This window comes from Pseudonaja textilis, chromosome Z (genome assembly GCF_049901715.1).
Source record: "Pseudonaja textilis isolate UNSWEBS1 chromosome Z, rPseTex1.2, whole genome shotgun sequence".
Classification (NCBI taxonomy): domain Eukaryota; kingdom Metazoa; phylum Chordata; class Lepidosauria; order Squamata; family Elapidae; genus Pseudonaja; species Pseudonaja textilis.
This window is the reverse complement of record NC_142008.1, coordinates 108032380-108054933: the sequence shown is the minus strand read 5'-3', so window position 1 is coordinate 108054933 and position 22554 is coordinate 108032380. Positions and strand designations below refer to the sequence as shown.

Sequence of the window (22554 nt, the reverse complement as noted above, 5' to 3'; positions counted from 1 at the left end):
AGGACCTCAAGAGTCTCACTTGGCTGGTTAGGGGTTCCAACATTATAAGAGTACAAAATTTATAATTTATAATACCAAAATCCAAACTGGTGAATAAACCCACTCAATGGATTCATGTGATTGATAAACCAAGAAAAAAGAGCATATCAGACCCTATAGTGCTGCATATAAAGGTGTTTTGGGAATGATTTCTCTCTCCAGTTCACCACTAACTGGAATCAAGTATGAAGGAAAAACAAAAATCACAATAAATTCTGATCCCAGTTCTCAACTCCAGCAGCCAATTCAGAAGGATATGTTGGTTGATAGTATCAAAGGCCATAGAGAAAATAAGGAGCCAAATGATGGTTGCATCACTTCTATTCCAGCTCCAACACTGATTAAGAACAAGTACAACCAAGATATTTTTTAAAAGGTGCATGGGCACACAAATGCATATGCACACACATGTAGCTAGACAAATGTAGATATGATTCATAGTTCCTAAATTCACTTACAAATAAGTGTTAGGGATCTGTTGTGTCCACATTCTAGGAGTTGAGTTATGTTGATCATAACCCTTCAATGATCAAATGCATGAAATCAAGTAGTGCTGACCTTATTTTAACATTTTAGCAAAAGATGGAAACCTGATGATTTAATATCATGGTATTTTTTCAAAAACATTAATTAGCATGCTATGTAAGTTATGAAATTGCATCTAACATGATATACTGTACATATGTGTCAAAGTATATTCATGAACTGGAATAGAGCATGGTAACAAGTTCAGCCAAAGAATAGGAATAGCAACTAAGTCAGCCAATGAGGACTGTTTTGGAAACTGAAATTAGAATTAGCCTAGGCTGGAAAGTGAAACTAGAAGTAGCTTATGTGTGGTTCTATATTAAGTTCTGCAGCTCTGAAGCTATGTTGAGCTCTGAGTCTGTCTATTGAAAATGAAACTGCTTCTCTCCTCTTCTGTTTATAATGCTTTCCTGCTGAACTAAAGTGAAACTGATGTCTGTTTTTGAGCTCCTGGGTTGCTGCTGAAGCTCTGCACTTGCAACATGTCTGAGTTTGCTCCATGTTGGAGAAATCTACAACTGGTTTGTAAAATCTATAACGATGTTAAATGAAGCATCAGCCATCTGTGTTTATTTTCCTGGTGCTGAATTAATGCTGCAAAACTCTCAAAAGGTTATGGGCCCAGAAGGCCAGAAAAAGACTGAATTGTAATTAAAGCTAAGAGACTGTCTGTTTTAAAAGTAAGAAACAAGGCAAGAGGCTTTGGAGGATGGCTGAAAAAATTAAAGAAAGCTCTCTACCCCCTTTGGCTCAGAAGAACTGTATTATTTGGGCTGCAAAGATGGAATGTTTCCTGAAGGCTAAAGAGCTTTGGAATATTGTTGAAAATCCACCCAGGCTCCATTGAATGCTACAGATCAGAAGCTGCATGATAGAGCATTTGCTTATATCATTTTAAGTTTAGAAGATGATCAGTTTATCAATGTAGCTGGTTTAAAGACTGCAAAGGAAGTTTGAGATAAATTGAGGACTGTTCGTGTGAGTGTATCTCCATGCCACATTGTACAATTATCAAGAAAGTTATATAGAGCTTGTTTGCAGCCAGGAGATTCAGTGGAACAGCATTTTGTTCATATGCAAACTTTGTTTATGGAATTAGAACAACATGGGATGAGGATTCCTGAATCTCAGAAAGTGCTCTTAATTTTGAACAGCCTAGATGAAACTTGGGACATTGTGTCTGCAATGTTTGAATGCAAACCAGAGCAGGAATTGAGTCTGGAAGCTCTGAAAGCATGTCTGATAGCTTCAAAGCAGAAACACCTTCTTCTTCTTTTTCTTCAGCGTTTGTCTCGCGCTCGGGCGAGGTCCGCTAATGTCCTTAAGTACTGCTTCCACACCTCTCTGTCTACCACGTATGTCGGGTCTGCCTTCGCGATCTCTAGATCGGCCTTGATCGTGTCCATCCAGCGTTGCTTAGGTCTACCACGTGGTCTCGCTCCTCCGACAGTCACCTTCATTGCAGATTTGATGATAGATTCTTCCTTGGTGCGGCTCACGTGGCCGAACCATCGTAGCCGGGACTGCCTCATGACCGCCTCATTATGAAAAAAACCTCAAGGAGGAAAAATTCCTGAAGAGTGGGCCCAAAAGGAGCAATGGAAAGTTCTACAGCCAGGCTGTTTGCAGAGAGCAACACAGAGATAACAGTCGTGGAATTTCCAGAGACCAAAACAGCAGTAAAGGATATCAGATAACAACCCAGCAACAGAAGAGGTGCTTAGTTTCTACTCACTTAAAGAAGGACAGCTTGCAAGACAGAAGAATTTTGCAAGGACAGGTTGATGGACAAATTGCAATAGCAAAAGTCAACTCTTGCAGGAGAGATCAATGGTTATCAACAGTGGGGCTAGCCAAATGATTATTAATAATGCTAAATTGTTTAACAGTGTTGCAGAAAATGACAAGACTCAGGTCTCAGAATCAAGAATAATTGCTTTTATTTGCACAAAGGTTCAGAGCAATTTAGCCAAAGCAACATCTTAACAACTTCCTATAGATTTGACACTCTCATATATACACTTCAGAAGCTGCAAACCACAGAAATATAACTTGTCAGTCATTCATTGGTTACTTTGATTTCCAGCCCCCCACCCCACCCCGTTGCTGGGCTAGAGTAGCTAGATGTCACAAATGCCTTGCTAAACCATCTTGCTAAATTATCTCGCTTCCTGCAGTTCTGTTTGTGGTTTTGTTGCAAATGAGACCTACAGTTATCTGTAACAAGCTTCCTTCTTGACAAATATGAATGACTGGAAGATGATCTTGTAGTTTGGCATTTCACATTTCCTTGTTCTTTCTCTTGCTAATACCCATTTCACTATCTATAAGATTTATATCATTATTTCTCTAAAATCAATATATTTCTTCTTTTATGTCCTGCTTCAACAGGATGGATGCAGCTGCAGGAGACACAGTAGGCTTGGCAAATGGCAAGAAGGCTAAAGTCATTGGAACAGGCAGTGTGCAAATTACATATTTGGGAACAAAGTTTAACAATGTTTTATGATTGCCAGAAATGGAACATAATTTGCTGAGTGTCTCTAGTTTAGACATCGCATTTGTAAATGGGCAGTGTCTTATAAAGAAAAATGGAATTGTATGTGCAAAGGGCATAAAGCATGATAATCTTTATATGTTACAGGGACAAAAAGTTCAATGTGCACAGACATTTGGCAATGTTGCAAAACAGGATTCATGTGTTCATCTTTTGTACAGAAAGGTTGGTCATTCCAACTTCCAAGTTGTTCCAAAAATGGACCAGTATGCAGAAATATTGTATGTAAAGGGATGTAAGGTGTATTTGGATTGTACAGTATGCAACATATCAAAGTCCAAGACATTCCCAGTAAGCAAGAGTAGCACAAGGCACACAATAAAAGCTTTAGAGCTGGTACATGCAGATTTTCTGGGCCCAATGGAAGCTAGTTTGGGAGGAGATAAGTATGTGCTGGTCATTGTAGATGACTATAACAGGTTTGCATTATGCTATTTATTAAAGAGTAAAACAGAGGTGCTACAAAAATTTAAGCAATGGGTAAGCTTTGTAGAAAGAAGGTATAAACAATTATGTCAGCTGCAAACTGACAGGTTCAGAATTTATGTCAACAAGTTTTCAACAGTGGATGGCACAGTTAGGAATAAAACACAGTCACACAAATCCTTACACAGCAGCTGAGAATGATGTTGCTGAGAGATGGAACTGTGTCTGGCAAACCATGAAAGACTCACTGATAGAGGATTCTGGTCTAAGCAGGTCATATTGGGGTGAAGCTATACTGACTGCTAATTATTTAGTTAGTAGGTTGTGGAGTTTCTCCATTAATGATACTCTATATGCAGTGCTATATGGGAGAAAACTACCTCTAGCACATTTAAGGGTGTTTGGAAGAAATGTGTGGGTGCATATTCCAAAGGCAATTAGAAGACAGGGGCAAACAAAGGCTAGAAAGCTCAGGTTTGTGATCTCTGACCCAAGCTCAAAGAGTTATCATTTTAGCGATGGGAATAAAAGAATAGTGTTTTCAAGGTCTGCAAGTTTTGCAGAGCAAAACTGAACAAAATTGATGCAAATTTGTGGAATGATTCACTTACTGATGGTAACTCACTTAATGATAGTAACTCACTTAGTGATGGTGTCAATATTCAGGGAGGAGAAGCTGAACAAGATATGAAGCAAGAGAGGGTTGACACACAGGAACAATCAGTGCCACACAGGTCAGAGCAATGAAACAAGGGGATTCCACTTGACAGGTATTCCACTAGCAAAGTTAAAGTGTGTAATGTATGGTATAAGCCAAGGAACTACAAAGAAGTATTGGTATTATCTAAAATTAAACAAGTGGAAAGAAACCATGGACAAGGAAATGAAATCCATTTCATGGATGGGGAACATGAAGTGTTCACATCTATGACTTTGCCACAGGGTAGCAAAGCTGTAGGATGCAAATGGGTATACAAGAAAAAGGTACTACCCAATAATGAAGTACAATATAAAGCAAAGTTAGTGGCACTGGGGTTTTCACAGATGAAAAATGTGCACTATGATGAGGTATTCGTGCCAACTGTAAAGAGTGAGAGCATCAGGCTGGTACTAGCATTGGCAGCAGCACATGGCCATAAAATTTGGCATTTTGACATAATCACTGCATTTCTCTATGCAGAATTAGAGGAAGAAATTTACATGGTTCAAGCACCAGGGTATGAAAGTAAAAAGCCTAACACAATATATAAATTGAACAAGCCATTTTGGGCTGAAGCCAGGAATTTGAATATATGCCTAGATAAGGCAGGGGTGGGATTCTACCAGTTCTGTCCACCTCTGTAGAACTGGTAGTTCTGAAGAGCAGCAGACAGAGAGCATACACAGAACCAGTTCTATGTCGGCTGCTGTTTTGGCCTACCTGCCCGGGCTCTTACTTGACTTTTATTTCCTGTTTTTTTCAGGAAATAAGCAGCTGCTTTTTGTGACACAGCTGTGGTTGAAAAAGCAGGGAAAAAGGGCTTTTCCAACCGCTGCTCACTTGCACACAGTGCTGTTCAGCTATCCAGGAAGCTCAGCAGGTCATAAATTGCACTTGCACAACTTGCGCAACTCGTGCACATGTGCGTATGATGCAGAGTAACAGAACCGGTAGTTATACCGGTTGGATCCCATTCCTGAGATAAAGCATTAAAGGGTCTTGGGTTCAAGAGTTACAAGGCTGATAGTTGCATATCCACTGGGAAGTTAAAAGGTGGGGATCAATTGGATAGTTGCATTGGATAGGTATAAAAAGGGAATTCTCAGGTACTTGGAGGGAATACAGGTATCTGAACAATATTAAAGGTAATTGAATTTATGTCTATTCCAGTTATGAAGGGAGGAGTGTCAGAGTATATTCATGAACCAGAATAGAGCATGGTAACAAGGTCAGCCAATGGATAGGCATAGCAGCTAAGTCAGCCAATGAGGACTGTTTTGGAAATTGAAACTAGAATTAGCCTAGGCTGGAAAGTGAAACTTGAAGTAGCTTAGGTGTGGTTCTATATTAACCTCTGAAGCTATGTTGAGCTCTGAGTCTATCTATTGAAAATGAAACTACTTCTCTGCTGTGTATAATGCTTGCCTGCTGAACTAAATGTCTGTTTCTGAGCTCCTGAGTTGCTACTGAAACTCTGCACTTGCAACATGTTTCTGCCTGAGTTTGCTCCATGTTAGAGAAAACTATAACTGGTTTGTAAAATCTGTAATGATGTTAAATGAAGCATCAGCCATCTATGTTTATTTTTCTAGCTCTAAATTAATGCTGCAAAACTCTGAACAATACGTACATATGTAGGTGTTCTGTCTCACTTGTAGCCACAACTGAGAGTCCAAATGTCCCAAAGAAATAGACACGAATAAATAATACCAGAAACCACAGAGTTAACTTGTCTCTTTAATCATCATTGGCAGCTTTCCCAGAAACTGTCTTCAAGCTGAGATAACGCAAGATAAATCAGGAAAAGAGGCTTCTTCAAAGCTGCACAGTAATTAATGAAGTTTGATCCAGACAAGGATCATTAACTATCATGCCTCCTTATATTCCTTGAAGGGGCGTGTCAGTCTCTCTAATTAGTCTCTGACTTGACATTTCTTTTCAAATTGTGCTTGACGTCTCAACCTGCATCTAGTCCTTGCATCAACCCAACATTCGTCATCACTCAAGGACTTGGGTATATTCTGTGGATCAGCTGCTGACACCTGAGGCATGATTGAAGTGGAAGGTTCTGGAGAGGAGGGTGTTTCCAACACTCCCTCATCCTCCTGGCTCACGTCTGCATCTCTCATTAGAGCAGGCTCCAATTCCAATGCCAAACCTTCCTCATCACTTGACCCTGTGCCTTCTGATACATCAGACTCAAAGCTCACAGCAGGCTCAAACCTTCCAGTCACAACATGTAGGTATGCATTGAAATTGTATAACTACCCAAGTTATTTTATTGAACATCACCCTGGTCATTTATTATCATTTATTGTCACAAATAATAATCAGCACAGTGAACAAATGTAATCAGCACACTAAACAAATAATAATCAGCACAGTAAAAATATCAGGACAGTAAAAAATGCTCAGAATCCCCTGTTGCCACAAAACTAAAATTTCCATATACATTCAAAAATAACTTTAGAATTTCACAGGGTTTCAGCCCGAGAATATTCCAAGGCTGATAGAAAAAGCCAGATCATTTGGCTGTTTGGAAGGCCCTGGCTTTTAGGCAGGGGTGGGATTCTATCAGTTTGCATCTATTCACTAGAACCGTTTGTTAACATTCTAAGCAGTTCAGAGGACTGGTTGTTAGAAGAAATTACTGACCTAATCCTGTAAGGAAGGCAGGAAGGAAACATTCTGGTGTTGCTCACAGAAACCACCTCTCCGTTAACCCTTATTACATTCTTGGCAGGATTAGACTTCCTGTCTCTGGAAGTTCTCTGGAGTTTTTTTCCCCTCCTTTGCTAGTACTTTACTTGTGTGGAGTGACCATTCAAAGTTACAATGGCACCAAAAAACATGACTTATAACCTTTTTTCACATTTACGATTGTTGCAGCATCCCCACAGTCATGAGAGGCCAGGCATGGAGATGGTGCCTCGATGTGAGTGATATTGAGTTGGCCATGCCCAGCCAATAACATTACCACCAAGCCACATCCACCCAGTCACATTACCACCAAGCCAAGCCCACCAACTAAGCCATGCCCACAGAAGCTGTTATTAAAAAATTGAATCCCACCCCTGCTTATAAGACTAGAGAAGAGCATCCCGAAAGGTATGGCTGTTACCCAGAAGATGTGCTGCCTGTTGCATGACAATATTGAAGAGATAGAACATGGCTTGCATCCACTCCAGAGGTGGTATTCAGCAGGTTCTGACTAGTTCTGGAGAACTAGTCTAGTAGAAATTTTGAATAGTTCAGAGAATCAGCAAATACCACTTCTGACTGGAGATTTTACAGTATCCCTCCCCTCCTACACCCACTAAGCCATGCCCACCAAACCGGTAGTAAAAAAAATAGAATCCCACCATGGATGCACTCCTCCAATAGTAGCCACATGGTTGCACCCATTTCACCATGGACCCCCACCACAGCTGACCAATCAAGGCCATTTATCCTTAGCTGACCTTCTACCATCATTTGTCTCTCTCTCTCTCACACACACACATACATACATACTTACATACACACACACACACACACACACACAGTCTTAATGCCACTGGTCCCAGGGGATTCTTCAAGAGACACTTGTCCCCAGCCAATTGGTTGCACAGGACAAATAGCTTTGGATCTCAGCAGAAATCATCATGCTTAGGAGTAAGCCATTGCCTTCTGATTGAAAGTGGTGGAACTGAGTGAGGTGGGAAGAGGTCTTGGGTGCCAGGGAGGCTAGGGATACAGCAATTCCTTTGTGGAGCAATTAAGCTGCTCCTCTCTGCCAGGAGCAAACGGAGGACATTCAGCTCCACCCTGTGGGTTCTGCTGCTGTTACTGCCAATTGTATCTTGTCTGACCTTGCTCTGAACCCAAGTCCTCTGGCACTGCAAGGAGGAGATAGGTGCAGAGTGAGGCCCGGCAGAATGCAACAGGTGGTGGTGGCAGCCACCTCCTAAAAGTCTTGGAAGGGAAGGCCTTGCCCCTCACTCTGGGGTGCCTCAAGCTCCACCAACCCAATGCAGGCAATCTTGAGGGGGTGAGGCAGCCAGCATCATGGCTGGCGTACTTGCTTATAACAGTAGAATTAGCCACAATTCAGAAAGTCTGGAGGAGGGAAATAATCTGGCTTCCATCCCCACACTGTTACATTTATTCTGAGATAGAATACTTGCAAAAAAAAAATTCAATACATACATCATAAAATAATCCATAGAATATAAATATCAATACATGAAAATTATGGAAATTTCAAAGAAGAAACACTACTCAAGAGAAATAATGGATATACAAAACTTGGTGTTTATACTAGGAACATTTTATTTGTAGGATTTAGTATTGATTTTTGTAGGCAATTTGAATAAAATCAGTTTTTTTCTCAAAATTTGTACTACATCCTTACATGGACCCATTCCCTCCTCATGTTTCAGATTTTCAATTTTAATGCAACAATTACCAGTCTTGTTTATGAAAAAACACTCCTAAAAATTATGCCCTCCTTCTCCCCCAAAGTCAATGATTTAAAATGTGGAGAATAAAAAAAGAAGATACTAAAAAAGAGAAATAATGATAATCTACAAACTCATCATATCATGGACATAAACCCTTAGGAGGGTGCTAAAGAGTATTTGCAATGTGGGTGCTCAGGGTCTCATTTGGACAAGTGTCATGGGCATTGACATCCCTACCCATATGTGAAAATCGTAGGTGCTCACAACCTCACTGAGCATCACAGGCACTCATGTCCCACTCACATGAGTATTGCAGGCACTCATGGCCTCATTTGTGCAAGGAATGGATGTTCATGCATACATACACACCTACCTCTCTCACAAAATCACGCGATCTTCCCCTCTACTCTGTGCCATCAACCTGGAAAGTTTGGGGGACTCTGCATAGAGAATTGCGTGCCAAAACAACTAGAGTTGTCCCATCAATCAGCTGTACACCTAATTCTCAAAGAGCTGTCTATTGTCTACATATATTTATACATGTATTAAGGATGTAGTATCATTATTTATCCTTCATATTATCTTATCTACTTCCCTGTCTTATTGGTATAGGTGATGATGATGATGATGTTTTGTATGTGCATTAAGGTCTTCTGCACCAGAGACAAATTCCTTGTGTATTTAATTATACTTGAACAAATAAATAAATAAATAAAATAATGAATAAAGTAATAAATAACTAAATGCATAAATAAACACATTAATAAAATTTAAAGCTTGGGAAAAGACTGGATACTTTAGGAGAGAGAAATCATAGAAATAGGACAGTTTGCATGTATTATTAATATCTTTTCTTTATTAATTGTTCTTTGTTGTTGAGTTCTGGCTTAAGAATTATTGTGTAACATTTGGGAATATATATGCAGACCAACAACCCAGCACTTGAGGCCAAAATGGAGAAAACCTCCACAGCCACCATATATTTGCCTTTGGTGCTCAGGTAAGATGGAACAAAAGAGACCCACACACTGCAGAAGATCAGCATGCTGAAAGTGAGACATTTGGCCTCATTGAAACTGCTAGGGAGATTCCTGGACAAAAAAGCTACTGTGAAACTTGCAGCTGCCAGAAAGCCCATGTAGCCCAGGACACAGTAGAGCATGGTAGCTGAGCCTTCATTGCACTGCAGTATGATCTCCTCAGTTTCTGAATTGGTGTCAATGTCAGGGAAAGGAGGAAATGTGAGCAACCACACTGTACAGATGCCTGCTTGAACCAGGAAACCAGAAAAAACAATTGATGAAGCCAGTCTTCTTCCTACCCAGTTCCTCATCCTGGATCCTGGTTTGGTGGCTATAAAAGCTAGAACCACAATGATGGTTTTTGCTAGCACACAAGACACGGCCACTGAGAAGATGATGCCAAAACTAATTTGTCGAAGGAGGCATATTACATTTCCAGGAGCAACAAGGAACTGTAGTGAGCACAAGAAGCAGAGGAGGAGGGAGATAAGCAGAACATAGGTGAGATTTCGGTTATTGGCCTTGACAATAGGTGTGTTGTGATATTTTAAAAATGTTGCAAGCACCAAAATTGTGATGAGAGAAAACAAAAATACCAGAATGGCTAAACTTATTCCCATTGGTTCTTCGTAGGACAAAAAAGATACTTTCTTCAGAATACATGAATCTTGTTTCTTATTTGGATGTTGATTTTCTGGGCATTTGGAACAGTAATCCATGTCTATAATTTAAATATAAATGTTTAATACATGTATATACTTTTGATAATCATACTATTCTTAGTATCAATTTATATAAAACTCTGGAGGCAAGATTACATTACATGGACTCTTACATTATCCATTTGACTTTCGTCTGTTGTACTAGGTACATAATGAACATAAGAAAACATGGACATTCCTAAGGAAGAGAATGTTATTTACTTATGACTTCATTTCATATTTCTCATTTATTTGTGCTACATGTTGTTTGACTTTATTTTTGTTAGTTGTATTGTTACATGTTTATTGTTTTATCTCCAACAAGATCCTCTAGAAAACATTTTAATACACACACACACACACACACACACACAAGTTTTCTAGAGGATCTTGTTGAAGATATCTCTGTGTGTGTGTGTGTGTGTGCGCGTATATACAATTATGATTGTCTTTCCACCTGATAATTTTTATTTAATTTTGCTCATTTAGTATACTTAAAATATTATATTTTGTATTTTAAAAATAACATCAAACGTTTTTAAATAGGAAAAATTAATTCTCACATCCATTAATACAAGTTTTGCTGTAAGAAAAAGAGGAAAGGTATTCCCTATTCTCCTTACATTCAATATTTCTTTAAGGTTCTTGAAAGAAGTGGAAGAGATTGTGTTAAAATTAGAATGAAACATTGTTAACAAAATAAGACCACAACCCAATATAAGGGAAACAGAATGTTTCATAGATAGTTCTCACACAGTTAGAATTGTGAATTCAAAATTGTGTCCAAACCCCACTTTTACAAACTTTGTGGATTTCTTTCTCAGTCATGTATTTGCCATTTAAAGTCAGTATATGTTATCTTGTGCCTGATTCATTTTTTTCCTTCCCCTCATAGCAGAACAGAGAGATTGCCAGAAGAAACTACCCTTTCTTGAGTTGTTTTTCTCTACAAGGAGCAATTCCCCGAAAAATGCTAATTAGAAGTTAATAAATTGAGTTCTGTGGCCTTAAATAGTTGATTAGAAATATCTACCTGGCTCACATTGCTAGGTGTCACTGACAAAACCCTAATCAGATTTTACACTAAAAGCATTTGGTTGCTTCCTATGTGGCCTCTGGCTCACACCAACGTGTGACAGGAAAATTTTTGTCTTCATTTTACAATGTGTTTTACATTGTGATTACTTACTTTCTTGCAATCCTTTCCTCTCCAATTAATATAAATATAAACGTAATTTTCCTCTTGCTAATAATTGCAGCTCTGGCATTCCAAAGAGTGGGGGAATGGGGAAAATGTGCAATAGGTAGTCCTTGTCTAGTACCTGCCTTCTTTGGCAAATCATTCACAGTTACAATAGTAATTAAACTTTGTGATCAATCCTTGTATTTATGACCCTTTCAGATATGACCCTTTCAGATATATAGGGAAAAGAAAAACTGAAATAACATTATAAACATTGTTGCAGTCTCACTTAGCAACTCCATCTCTTAATGACAGAGTGGCAGGTCCAACTGTGATGTCAGATGCAAGGAACGAGTACAACTCAGGGAACAAAGCAAAGCTGTTTCTTTATTGCTGGTCATCCATTTATAAGATTCTTGCCAAAATGACTGAATTTCTTTGGGAAACTGCAGATAAAGGCTTCAATAGCCTGGCATCTGTTGTTTCTTCCCACAGAGTGACTCCATGCTGGGATGCCTTTTTTATTATCCTCTTTCCTTTAGACAGTGATTTCACCACATGTGGCCACTACATGAGAATCATAGTTTGTTATCATCTCAATTAACTGTGTGGGGTTTTGTGAAGATTTTTTAAATAAATAAAAATACTATCAAAAAGTTTTAAATAACTCCAAAAATAAGTTAATGTGCTTTACAAATGATATATTGAGCTGCGGTAGTGCAATGGTTAGAATGCAGTACTGCAGGATACTTCTGACTGCCAGATGCCTGCAATTTGGCAGTTCAAATCTCACCAGGCTCAAGGTTGGCTCAGCCATCTATCCTCCCAAAGTCAGTAAAATGAGGACCCAGATTAGTGGGGGGCAATATGCTGATTCTGTAAACTGCTTAGAGAGGGCTGTAAAGCACTGCCAAATCTAAATGCTATTGCTATATTTGCTGTGTCATTTAGGTACCCAACTGACATGAAGACTGTCCAGTTCAGGCCAGCCAGTTTTAAACTCTTAACTCTGCCTGAAGCCTTCCTTTCAATTGGTTGTGGATTTTTTCTTTATGCAAAGGGAAAACCTATTAATTGGTAAACTATAATTCAGGCCTCATACTTATGTTCATGGATCTGCCTTGGATGACGTGCAGAATTACAAGTCAATTTGGTTCACATTATCTCTTACCCTTCTGGCTTGACATTTTCTCTTTGGGACATGGAAGGCAATCATAGCAGCAAAATGGCTTTTCCTCCTGCTTTTTCTTGAAATAACCAGGAAGACAACTCTCAGTACAAACAGAATCAGGTATGGTCTGCCCAATATATGAAAGAAGAAAAGCATTAACTCATGTAGTTGGAAAAAAAACTGAAAAATCATGACTGAGTCCAATTCTGAAAATAGAGAGTGCTAATTTAAGGATTTGAATTTTTTTACTCTTCAATCTCATCATTAAAACTACTTGAGTGAATTCTTTTATTTTTCAATTCTACCAAGGATATAGGTAACCTTGTTTCTTTTATACTAGGAAATATATTATACTGGGGCCATTTCTCAGTGGTGAATCTTTTCAGTTGAACTCAAAAATGCTTTTCAAGATACTGGAGAGTATCCACTTATAATGCAAAACAACAATGTGTTATTATATAATGCAAAAATAAATAAATAAAGAAGAATAAATATTTTTTCAGAGTTTTTTTATGACAATTTAATGCAAAATACAATGAAGCACTTGAAAGGGATATTTAAGGTGATGGTTCTAGAGTTAAAAGACATCTAATAAAAAGACAAATGTTGAATGAAAGTTCAGGTGTGGAGAGTAACTACAGTCAACTGGTAGTAATCAAATTTATAGACAATGGTGAACAATTAAAACTATCGTTATAACTTAGTTTTTCTTAAACTTAGACTAGAGCAAATCATGGAATTAAATATGCAGAGCCAAAGACTTGGAGGTATTGCAGAATATCTAATTTTAGCTATAGCATTAATAATCTGTAATAATTACTTGAGCCAAAGATTTAGGAAAATATATTTGTGCTTTAAAAGCAGTTGCAGAGAATTAATTTGTCATTTAAAGGAAAAATGATATTGATGATACATTATTAGTTTTCTGCTAATAGGGCATATTATCTCTTATTATTTGCTAACAAGGCACATTAAACATTCTACTATCATCCCAGTGCTGAAGAAACCTTTCATCAAGGAACTGAATGACTACAGACCAGTTGTTCTGACAGCCATATTTATAAAAACCTTTGAAAGACAGGTGCTGGCCTACCTGAAAACAATCAGGGATCCGCTGTTAGACCCTTTGCAATTTGCCTACTGAGCAAATAGATTAGCAGATGATGCTATTAATATATCTCTGCATTACATCCTATAATATCTTGAATTTCCAAAGACCTATGCAAAGGTCCTCTTTGTAGACTTCAGATCAACATTCAATACCATTATTCCAGATATTTTTCTAACTAAATTAAATCAGCTAGCTGTGCCTCACCACACTTGGAAGTGGATCATAAGCTTCTTAACATCAGGAAGCAGCAGGTGAAGCTAGACAAAATCACATCAGATATCTGTACAATTAGCACAGCCCCCTCTCCCAGGGCTGTGTGCTCTCTTCAATTCTCTTCTTTGTATACCAATGACTGCATCTCAAAGGATCCCCTGTTAAAGTACTGAAGTTTGCAGATGATACAACAGTGATTGGTTTCATTTAAGACAATGACGAATCAGCATACAAATGGGAGGTTAAACAACTAGCCTTGTGAAACTGAATACACACAAAACCATAGAAATGATAGTAGACTTCAGGAGAAACATTCCCATATTACCACCTCTTACAGTACTAGACAACACAGTAGCAACAGTAGAGACCTTCAAGTTTCTAGGTTCTATTATATCTCAATATTTAAAATGGACACCTAACATCAAATACATCATCAAAAAAGCATAACAAAGAATGTTCTTCCTGTGTCAACTCAGAAAATTCAGGCTCCCCAAGGAGCTGCTGATACAAATCTACAGAGGAATTATTGAGTCTATCATCTGTACCTCTATAATGGTCTGGTTTGGCACTTCAACCAACCAAGACAAACACAGACATCAATGGATAATTAGAACTGCAGAAAAGAACAATTGCTACCAATCTGTTTTCCAGTGAGGATCTGTATACTGCACAAGCTAGAAAGAAGGCTGTGAAAATATCTAGAGACTCCTCAGAAATTGGACACAATTTCAACTTCTACCCTCAAAATGATGCTATAGGGCACTGAACATCAGAACAACTAGATACAGAGGGCGGAGCTGGCGTCATGGTGGTACAGCATGCGATCTTGAAGCTCTAAGATTGCCGCTGATATCTCTGTTGCAGGACGGTCCCACCAGACCTAAACCATCCTGTAGAGACAGTGACTGAGGAGGGCACATCCTGTCGATTCCAGGGATGCCAGAAAGTCCCTGGTAGATCCATGAGAAGCTCTTTTTTCCCGGGGCGGAGAGGCAGCCATTAAAGCTGCTGAAGCTGGGACAGCTCCAGAACAGAAGAAAGCTGGAAAGAAAGTGTGTCAGGTTGGTGAGATAAATTTCTACTGACTATTTTCTGGAGAGAACACCCTAAAAGACTAAAAGTAAAATTAAAAAGTGAAGATAAAAGTGGTCAAGTTGTGAGATTAAGCACAAATTAAACCTGAAGGTTTTTTCTTTTTATTGGAATTTGGATTTTTTGTAAAAGCTTTTTAATTTTTAAATTGGACTGGTCTTTCCTTTTTAACTTTTTTTTTTTTTAAAAAAATAACTCCTTGGAAAAGGTTTTTTTCTCTTCTTTTTAACAATTTTAGATTTTTTTTTAAATTTATTCCTGGCTTAAATATTAGAGGGGAAGGGAAAGGAAAGGGAAATAAGCAGCACTGCCTTCTGAGGCTTGAATATATTGTTTTTCTTTCTTTCTTGTTGATACATTTGGTGTTATGTTCAAGGACTCTGAGTTTTTCACTGAAAAAATAGTGGGAAGAGCATGTAGATTGTTTATGCAGGTGTTCTTCTGTGGAACTACTGATAGCTGGAGTCTGGAGTTGAAATTGAAAGAAAGAAGTTTGAAGTGAGCTTGAAAAGAGAACTGGAAACATTGTTTTTTGAATTAGTAAAGAGCCTCGAATACTTAGTAGCAGTGCTTTGCTTACTGACAGAATTGCATTTTCTCCCTCTTTTTTTTTTTTTACTTTCCCTCCAGTTGGATTTTTATATTTGCATTTGAGTATTTTGATGCAGGAATAAGATTACATTTTTTCTTCCTCCCTCCTCTCTTTGCTTTACCTTTTTAGCAAGGGGAATATACAGATTTCTGTCTTTTTAATTTTTTTTAATTCTTTTATTTTTTCATCCTTTCTCCATTTTACATTTTTTCCTTTTTTCTTTTTATATAATTGGAACAAATTGGATTAAGATAGTCAAGTGCCTGAAGATTTTTTCCCTTCCCTTTTTTATTTTTATTTTTTGCTTTTACTTTTTATTGGAGTTGTCTGCTCTTGCTTTTTCTTCCCATTTTTTCTATTAAGTATTGTAAGATCAGCAGAAAGAAACCAGCCTCAGCTTCTTTAATCCTGACTTCTTCCTCCTCACCATCTGGAGGATAACAATCAATACAGGTGATGTTGCAATAGGAGAAGGAGAAGGAAGTGACACTGCAGATGATTATGCAAGGAATTTAAAAGATACAAGCAAAAACAGGTAACATTGAAAAGAGAACAGAAAACATTGAAAAGAGAATGGAGAATATTGAGCAAAAAACTGAAAAGACAGATGAGAAAATTGAAAATATCCAACAGATGATGATGTAATATGAAGACAGAATTAAGAAAATTGAAGAACAAAACATACAAAGAGATAATGGTAGATGAGATAAACCTAAAAGATGCATGGAGAGAGAGAAATGCAGAAAATAAACAATATACTTTTTATTCAAATAGACATGAATCATGGTCCAGAATAGATATGGTATGGATGTCAATAGAATTGCTCTCTAACATACAAGACATTGAAATAGAAACAAGTACTTGGGCAGATCATAACCCTATAACAGTTGTATGGAAAGGACAAAAAAGGAGATCCAGATGGAATTTAAATAATATGATATTAAAGGAAAAAGATTTTAAACAGAAAATTGAGAGAGAACTGACTTTCTTCTTTAAGGAAAACACAAAAGAGGATACATCATTACAGAACCTCTGTGACACGATGAAGGCTTATACAAGAGGCTTGATAATGGACTATACAAGGAAAAGAAATACAAAACAGAGAAAAACTTTTAAAATAATTGGAAGATGATTACAAGAGGCTGGAAAAAGAGCTACAGAAATTTCCACAAAAAGGACATTAGAATTAAAATGGACATAACTAAACATAAAATGGGGCTAAACGAAAAAGAAGAAATAGCACAAAAAATTAAAAATGCTAAACAGAACTGTTTTGAAGATGCAAACAAACCAGGCAGATGGTTAGCATATAAATTGAGAAAGGAAAGAGATTGAGGAAGGAGAAATCAATTGATAAACGAACAAGGACATGTATGCTATGGAAATGTGGAGAAGAAAAAATTATTCAAGACTATTATGGAAAATTGTATTATCAAGAGAATGTTCAAGAACAAAGAATTCTACAATACTTACAGGAAGCAAATCTGCCCCAGACACCCAAAGATATTGAAATAATGTTAGAAAATAACATAACAATGATGCAATTAACAGAGGCTTTAAAAAAGCAAAATATTGGGAAAGCACCAGGTCCAGAAGGTTTGCCAGCGGAATTTTATAAGAAATTCCAGGAAACATTGAATCTTCATTTATTAGAAGTTATGAATGAAGTTATGACAAAGAAGAGAATACCCAAAACATGGTCAGAAGCATATATTATACTTATACTTAAACAATTTTATTCATTCTGATCAAAATGGATTTCTGCCGAAGAGACAAATAAAAGACAATATGAGAATAATTTTAGACACACTGGAATACTATGAGGCACATCCTGAAAAGCAAATGGCTTTGATGTTTTTGGATGCACAAGAAGCCTTTGATAATGTGAATTTGCGTTTTATGCTGCTACAATTGGACCAAATGGTCTTTGGTAAAAAATTTACCCAAGGCATAGAAATGATATATTGTAAACAAACTGCAAAAGTTATGATAAATGGAGAGTTAACAGACTTTATAGATATAAGAAAAGGGACTAGACAACGCTGTCCGCTGTTGTCTTTGTTGTTTATGTTAACACTGGAAGTGCTGAATAGGAACATCAGAGAAGAAAAAGAAATAAAAGAAATGAAAATTAAAAAAGAAGAGTATAAATTGCAAGCTTTTGCAGATGACCTGGTATTCATATTAGAGAATCCATTGGAGTCAGCACCAAAACTGATAGAAAAGATAGAAGAGTATAGGAAAGTAGCAGGTTTGAAAATAAATAAAGATGAAACAAAGATTTTAACAAAGAACATATTGGCAAGACAAAAGAAAGAATTGGAGGAAGTTTTGGGGATCTAGGTCACAAATAAGGTTAAATATTTAGGGATACACATAACACCAAGATGTAGCATGCTTAAAGAGAACAACTATCTTAAACTCAAACAACAGATTATGACACATTTGATAAAATGGGAAAATTTACAATTATCACTGTTTGGGAGAATATCTACAATTAAGATGACTGTATTGCCTAGAAACTTATATTTATTCCAGACAATTCCAATTAGACTAGGAAAAGAACTTTTTGAAGATCTAAATAAAATAGTGCTAAAATATATTTGGCAGGGGAAGAAAGTGAGAATAAAACTGTTACAAGATACAAGAATAAGAGGAGGATTCGCTTTGCCCAATTGAGAATTATATTACCAGGCGACGAGTTTGACGTGGGTAAAGGAGTGAATATCACTAAGGAATACTAGACTTTTGAATTTAGAAGGACATGACTTGCTGTTAGGGTGGCATGCCTTCGTCTGGTATAAGGGAACTAAAATGCAGGGGTATATTAGATGACATTATATTCAAGAAGCATTGTTTTTAAACTGGGAGAAGATAAAAAAGCGATATTATCTAAAAATTCCACTATGGTTATCTACTATTGAAGCTTTTTCTTATCCAATAATATATAAAAAGGAACAAACAGTTTGATATGGTGAGATATTGAATGAAAAGGGTGAACTTAAATCTATGCAAGCATTGGAAGAACAAGGTGTAAAAATGAATTGCTTTTCACGTTTGCAAATACAATCTAGATTTGATAAAGATATTAAAACAGAAGGTATCTATGATAAGTTGACTGATTTAGATAAAATTTTGACAGGTACTGATGAAAAAGTAATTAAAAAACTTTATGGACATTTGCTGGAGTTTAAATTAGAGGAAGAACAAGTTAAAGAAACAATGATTGTATGGGGGGAAAATTTTAGAGATGGGATTGATCTAGATAAATGGCAAAAATTGTGGTCTCAAAATTATAAAATGACAATGTCAACTGCATATAAATAAAATTTGTATAAGATGTTTTACAGGTGGCACTTACCCCCAACGAGAATTGCGAGAATGTTCAAGAATAAATTGGATAAATGTTGGAAATGTCATCAGATACCTGGTTCATATTATCATATGTGATGGACACGCTCGGATGAAAAAAGATATTGGAGTATAATCCACACATGGTTGGAAAAAATGACAAAACAACACATAGACTTTAAACCTGAGATATTTTTATTGGGAATGATACCAGAAATATATTATAAAGAATTGAAATATTTGATTGTAAATGTTTTAACAGTGACTAGAATTGTATTTGCTAAGAATTGGAAAAATGAAAAAATATCTATACAGGAGGAAATTATTAAGAATATCATGGGCTGTGCTGAAAGGAGTAAATTGACATTTGAAATCAGAGAACAAGAAGACAAACAATTTTATATGATATGGGATTTATTTTATCAATGGTTAGATGAAAAGACATGGTAAAGAAATAGATTAGGAAGTTTTACAATAAAAAGTTAATAGATTGATATAGAATACAATATAAAATATATAACCATTGGATGAATGTATACGATTACATTATAATGAAATTTAGAATATCTCATATAGAATGATGGAAAAATAGTTTAGTCAAATGAATGATTAATGATTGATATTATATAAGCACATGCTAGATTGATAAGGTGAGAATTTATACAACTTGTGAGTAATGCTAAAAAAAAGGATAGCACAAAAGATTGTCACCAACTAACACACTGTATGTATATAATTGAAAGATGGTTTTGTTTTTATGTTTTATTTATATGTTTGTTGTAAAAAATAAAAACTTTATTTAAAAAAAAAGAACAACTAGATAAAAGGACATTGTTTTTACCCCATGCCATCACTCTGTTAAACAACTAATTCCAATAACACTTTCAAATTATCTAAAAGGCAGTATTACCATCATTATTCTCATCTTCCCTATTACCTATCTCCTTCTTATGACTATAACTTTCTTGCTTATCATTTTTGTTATATGTACATTGAGAGCTTATGCACTAGAAACAAATTCCTTATCTGTCTAATCACACTTGGCCAATAAAGAATTCTAGTCTATTATTCTGCTAATAAAGCATATTCCAAAAAGCAGTGAAACATTTCCTAACTATTTCCACTATTCAGTTGTTTTGGCAATCTATATCATATAACATAAAACCATGGAGTACAATTTCAACATTGTATAATAACTCTAGAAATAGTATTCAAAAAAATGAATAGATGAAGCATTTTGAACCTCTAATATATTATTAGGTGTTAAAAAAAATAAGAATGGTTCACTATGATTTATCAATCTATTTCATAAATTGGATTTATTCAAAACTTAAGAACAAAGCAAGGTTGGAGAAATAGAAAATAATATTTCATATACTGTATATGTGGAAACAATTTTGTTTCTCCAATATTCCACATACATATTAACAGGTAAAGCTTAAAAGCTTGCTTTATTCTTATTAAGTTTTGAGTGACAGCAATTTCTGAGATAGATTTCATGTGTGTGTATGTGTGTGTGTGTGTGTTGTGTTGCAAATATCTCCAGGATCAAAATATAGTTGTGGTGGTAGATGTAGCAGTTTTAAGGGACAGAAACATTAGGAGAAAGGACTATGAGAAGCTGCAGAAGTACCAAGGCTTAAAGAAGGAACTGAAGAGGATGTACAACTAAAAGCCAAAGTGACCGGAACACCCAGCAAGAGCTGGAAGAATAGCACCAACAGAACCCAAGAACAATATCAAATCTCTTTCTAATATCAATTCTCTTTCTAAAAGAATACAGTGATATACAACATAGAACTCTCAGCTGATATACAGTGTAGAACTCTCAGGCTTGACATTTGGTAGATAATTCAAGATTGAGGAAGACAAATGCCATCCATAAAGGTGAGAAGACAATATTGTTTATTTGTAATGCACAGTTGGTGCATAAGTTTAGAAGTCAAATGAATTGTGTCTAGAAAATATATGGATATTTATGTGTGTGAATGTGCCTTCTAATCATTCTTGAATCTCAACAGCTGCTGAGACTAGTCCCTGAAATTCTCTTGCAAATATTTTTGGAAATATTTTGCCATAGCCCAGGAGAGTCAAACTAATGTTGTTACAGTGGCATCACATGAAATATCGGGACTTTTTTCCCTTTGCTAAACCAGGCAGGAGCATGGCCAGTGCATGACACATCCGGCCCATAGGCCGTGAGTTTGACAGCCCTGCTATAGCATTTTTCCTAGGACTGAGAGAAAGTGACTGGCCAAAGTCTCCCATTTGGCTTCATTGCTAAGGCTGGACTCTAGATATGCAGCTTAACTACTGCACCAAACTAGCCTTCATCCATTACAATTATGTTTGTGTACATATTTTATATACCTCCTTTGTTTTTTTAAAAACTTTGATAGCAACATAGGATAGGAAAATCTATACTAATTTTTGTAATGCTTAGATATAACTGCTTTTCAGAAATTTTGAATTATTAACTTGTAAACAATTCCTCTTTCTATTTTAAATTACATAGAATTAGAGTTAGGAAATTATCCCAACCATTTAAGCAATATCACCTACATTAAGAACCTACTTGGTTGAAAGTGCTGGGCCAGCTAATGGCTTCCTCATGAATGATGAACATTTGATCAGCAGCAGCCCAGGGATCCAGCTTTCCAACTTTCACTCGATGGAAAGACTGGTTTGGGAATGTGACCCAGTTCTCAATCTCTAATCCTGTAATAAGTTTGCCATTCTGGTCAAAGGAAATTTCATTTCCAACACTGTTGTTAAATGCAACTCTTTTCAAAAAGAAGTGAAGCTGAATATGAAATCAACATGCAAAAACAAACCATGGTTACTATATGTATAGTGCATAGTTTTGCTTCTCTAATGTTAGACTAGAATAGAATAACAGAGTTGGAAGGAACCTTGGAGATCTTCTAGCCCAACTTCCTGCTTAGGCAGGAAACCCTACATCATTTCAGACAAATGGTTATCCAATGTCTTCTTAAAAACTTCCAGTGTTGGTGTGTTCACAACTTCTGTAGGCAAGTTATTCCACTGATTAATTGTTTTAACTGAAATTTCTCCTTAGTTCTAAGTTGCTTTTTTCCTGGATTAATTTTCAACGATTACTTCTTGTCCTGCCCTCAGGTGCTTTGGAGAATAGCTTGACCTCCTCTTCTTTGTAGCAGCCCCTGAGATATTGGAAGACTGTTATCAGGTCTCCCCTAGTCCTTCTTTTCATCAAATTAGACATACTCAGTTCCTGCAACCATTTTTCATATAGTTTAGCCTCCAGTCCCTTTATCATCTTTGTTGCTCTTCTCTGCACTGTTTCTACATCTTTTTTTACAACATGGCAACCAAAACTGGATGCAGTATTCCAAGTGTGGCCTTACCAAGGTATTATAAAGTGGTACTAACACTTCCTGTGATCTT

General features: G+C 36.6%; 1 protein-coding gene across 1 annotated transcript in view; it reads right to left on the bottom strand.

Moving 5' to 3' along the window:
- Window positions 1–9293: 9293 nt before the first annotated feature.
- Window positions 9294–22554, bottom strand: part of LOC113450993 (vomeronasal type-2 receptor 26-like) — an 84798-nt gene continuing 71537 nt past the window's right edge. The window contains exons 2-4 of the mRNA XM_087918384.1: window positions 21704–21931; window positions 12770–12896; window positions 9294–10435 (exon numbers count right to left, since the gene is read on the bottom strand). Of these exons, the coding sequence (XP_087774510.1) occupies window positions 9534–10435; window positions 12770–12896; window positions 21704–21931 (1257 nt within the window). The 3' untranslated portion in view covers window positions 9294–9533. The remainder of the gene's footprint in view (window positions 10436–12769; window positions 12897–21703; window positions 21932–22554) is intronic.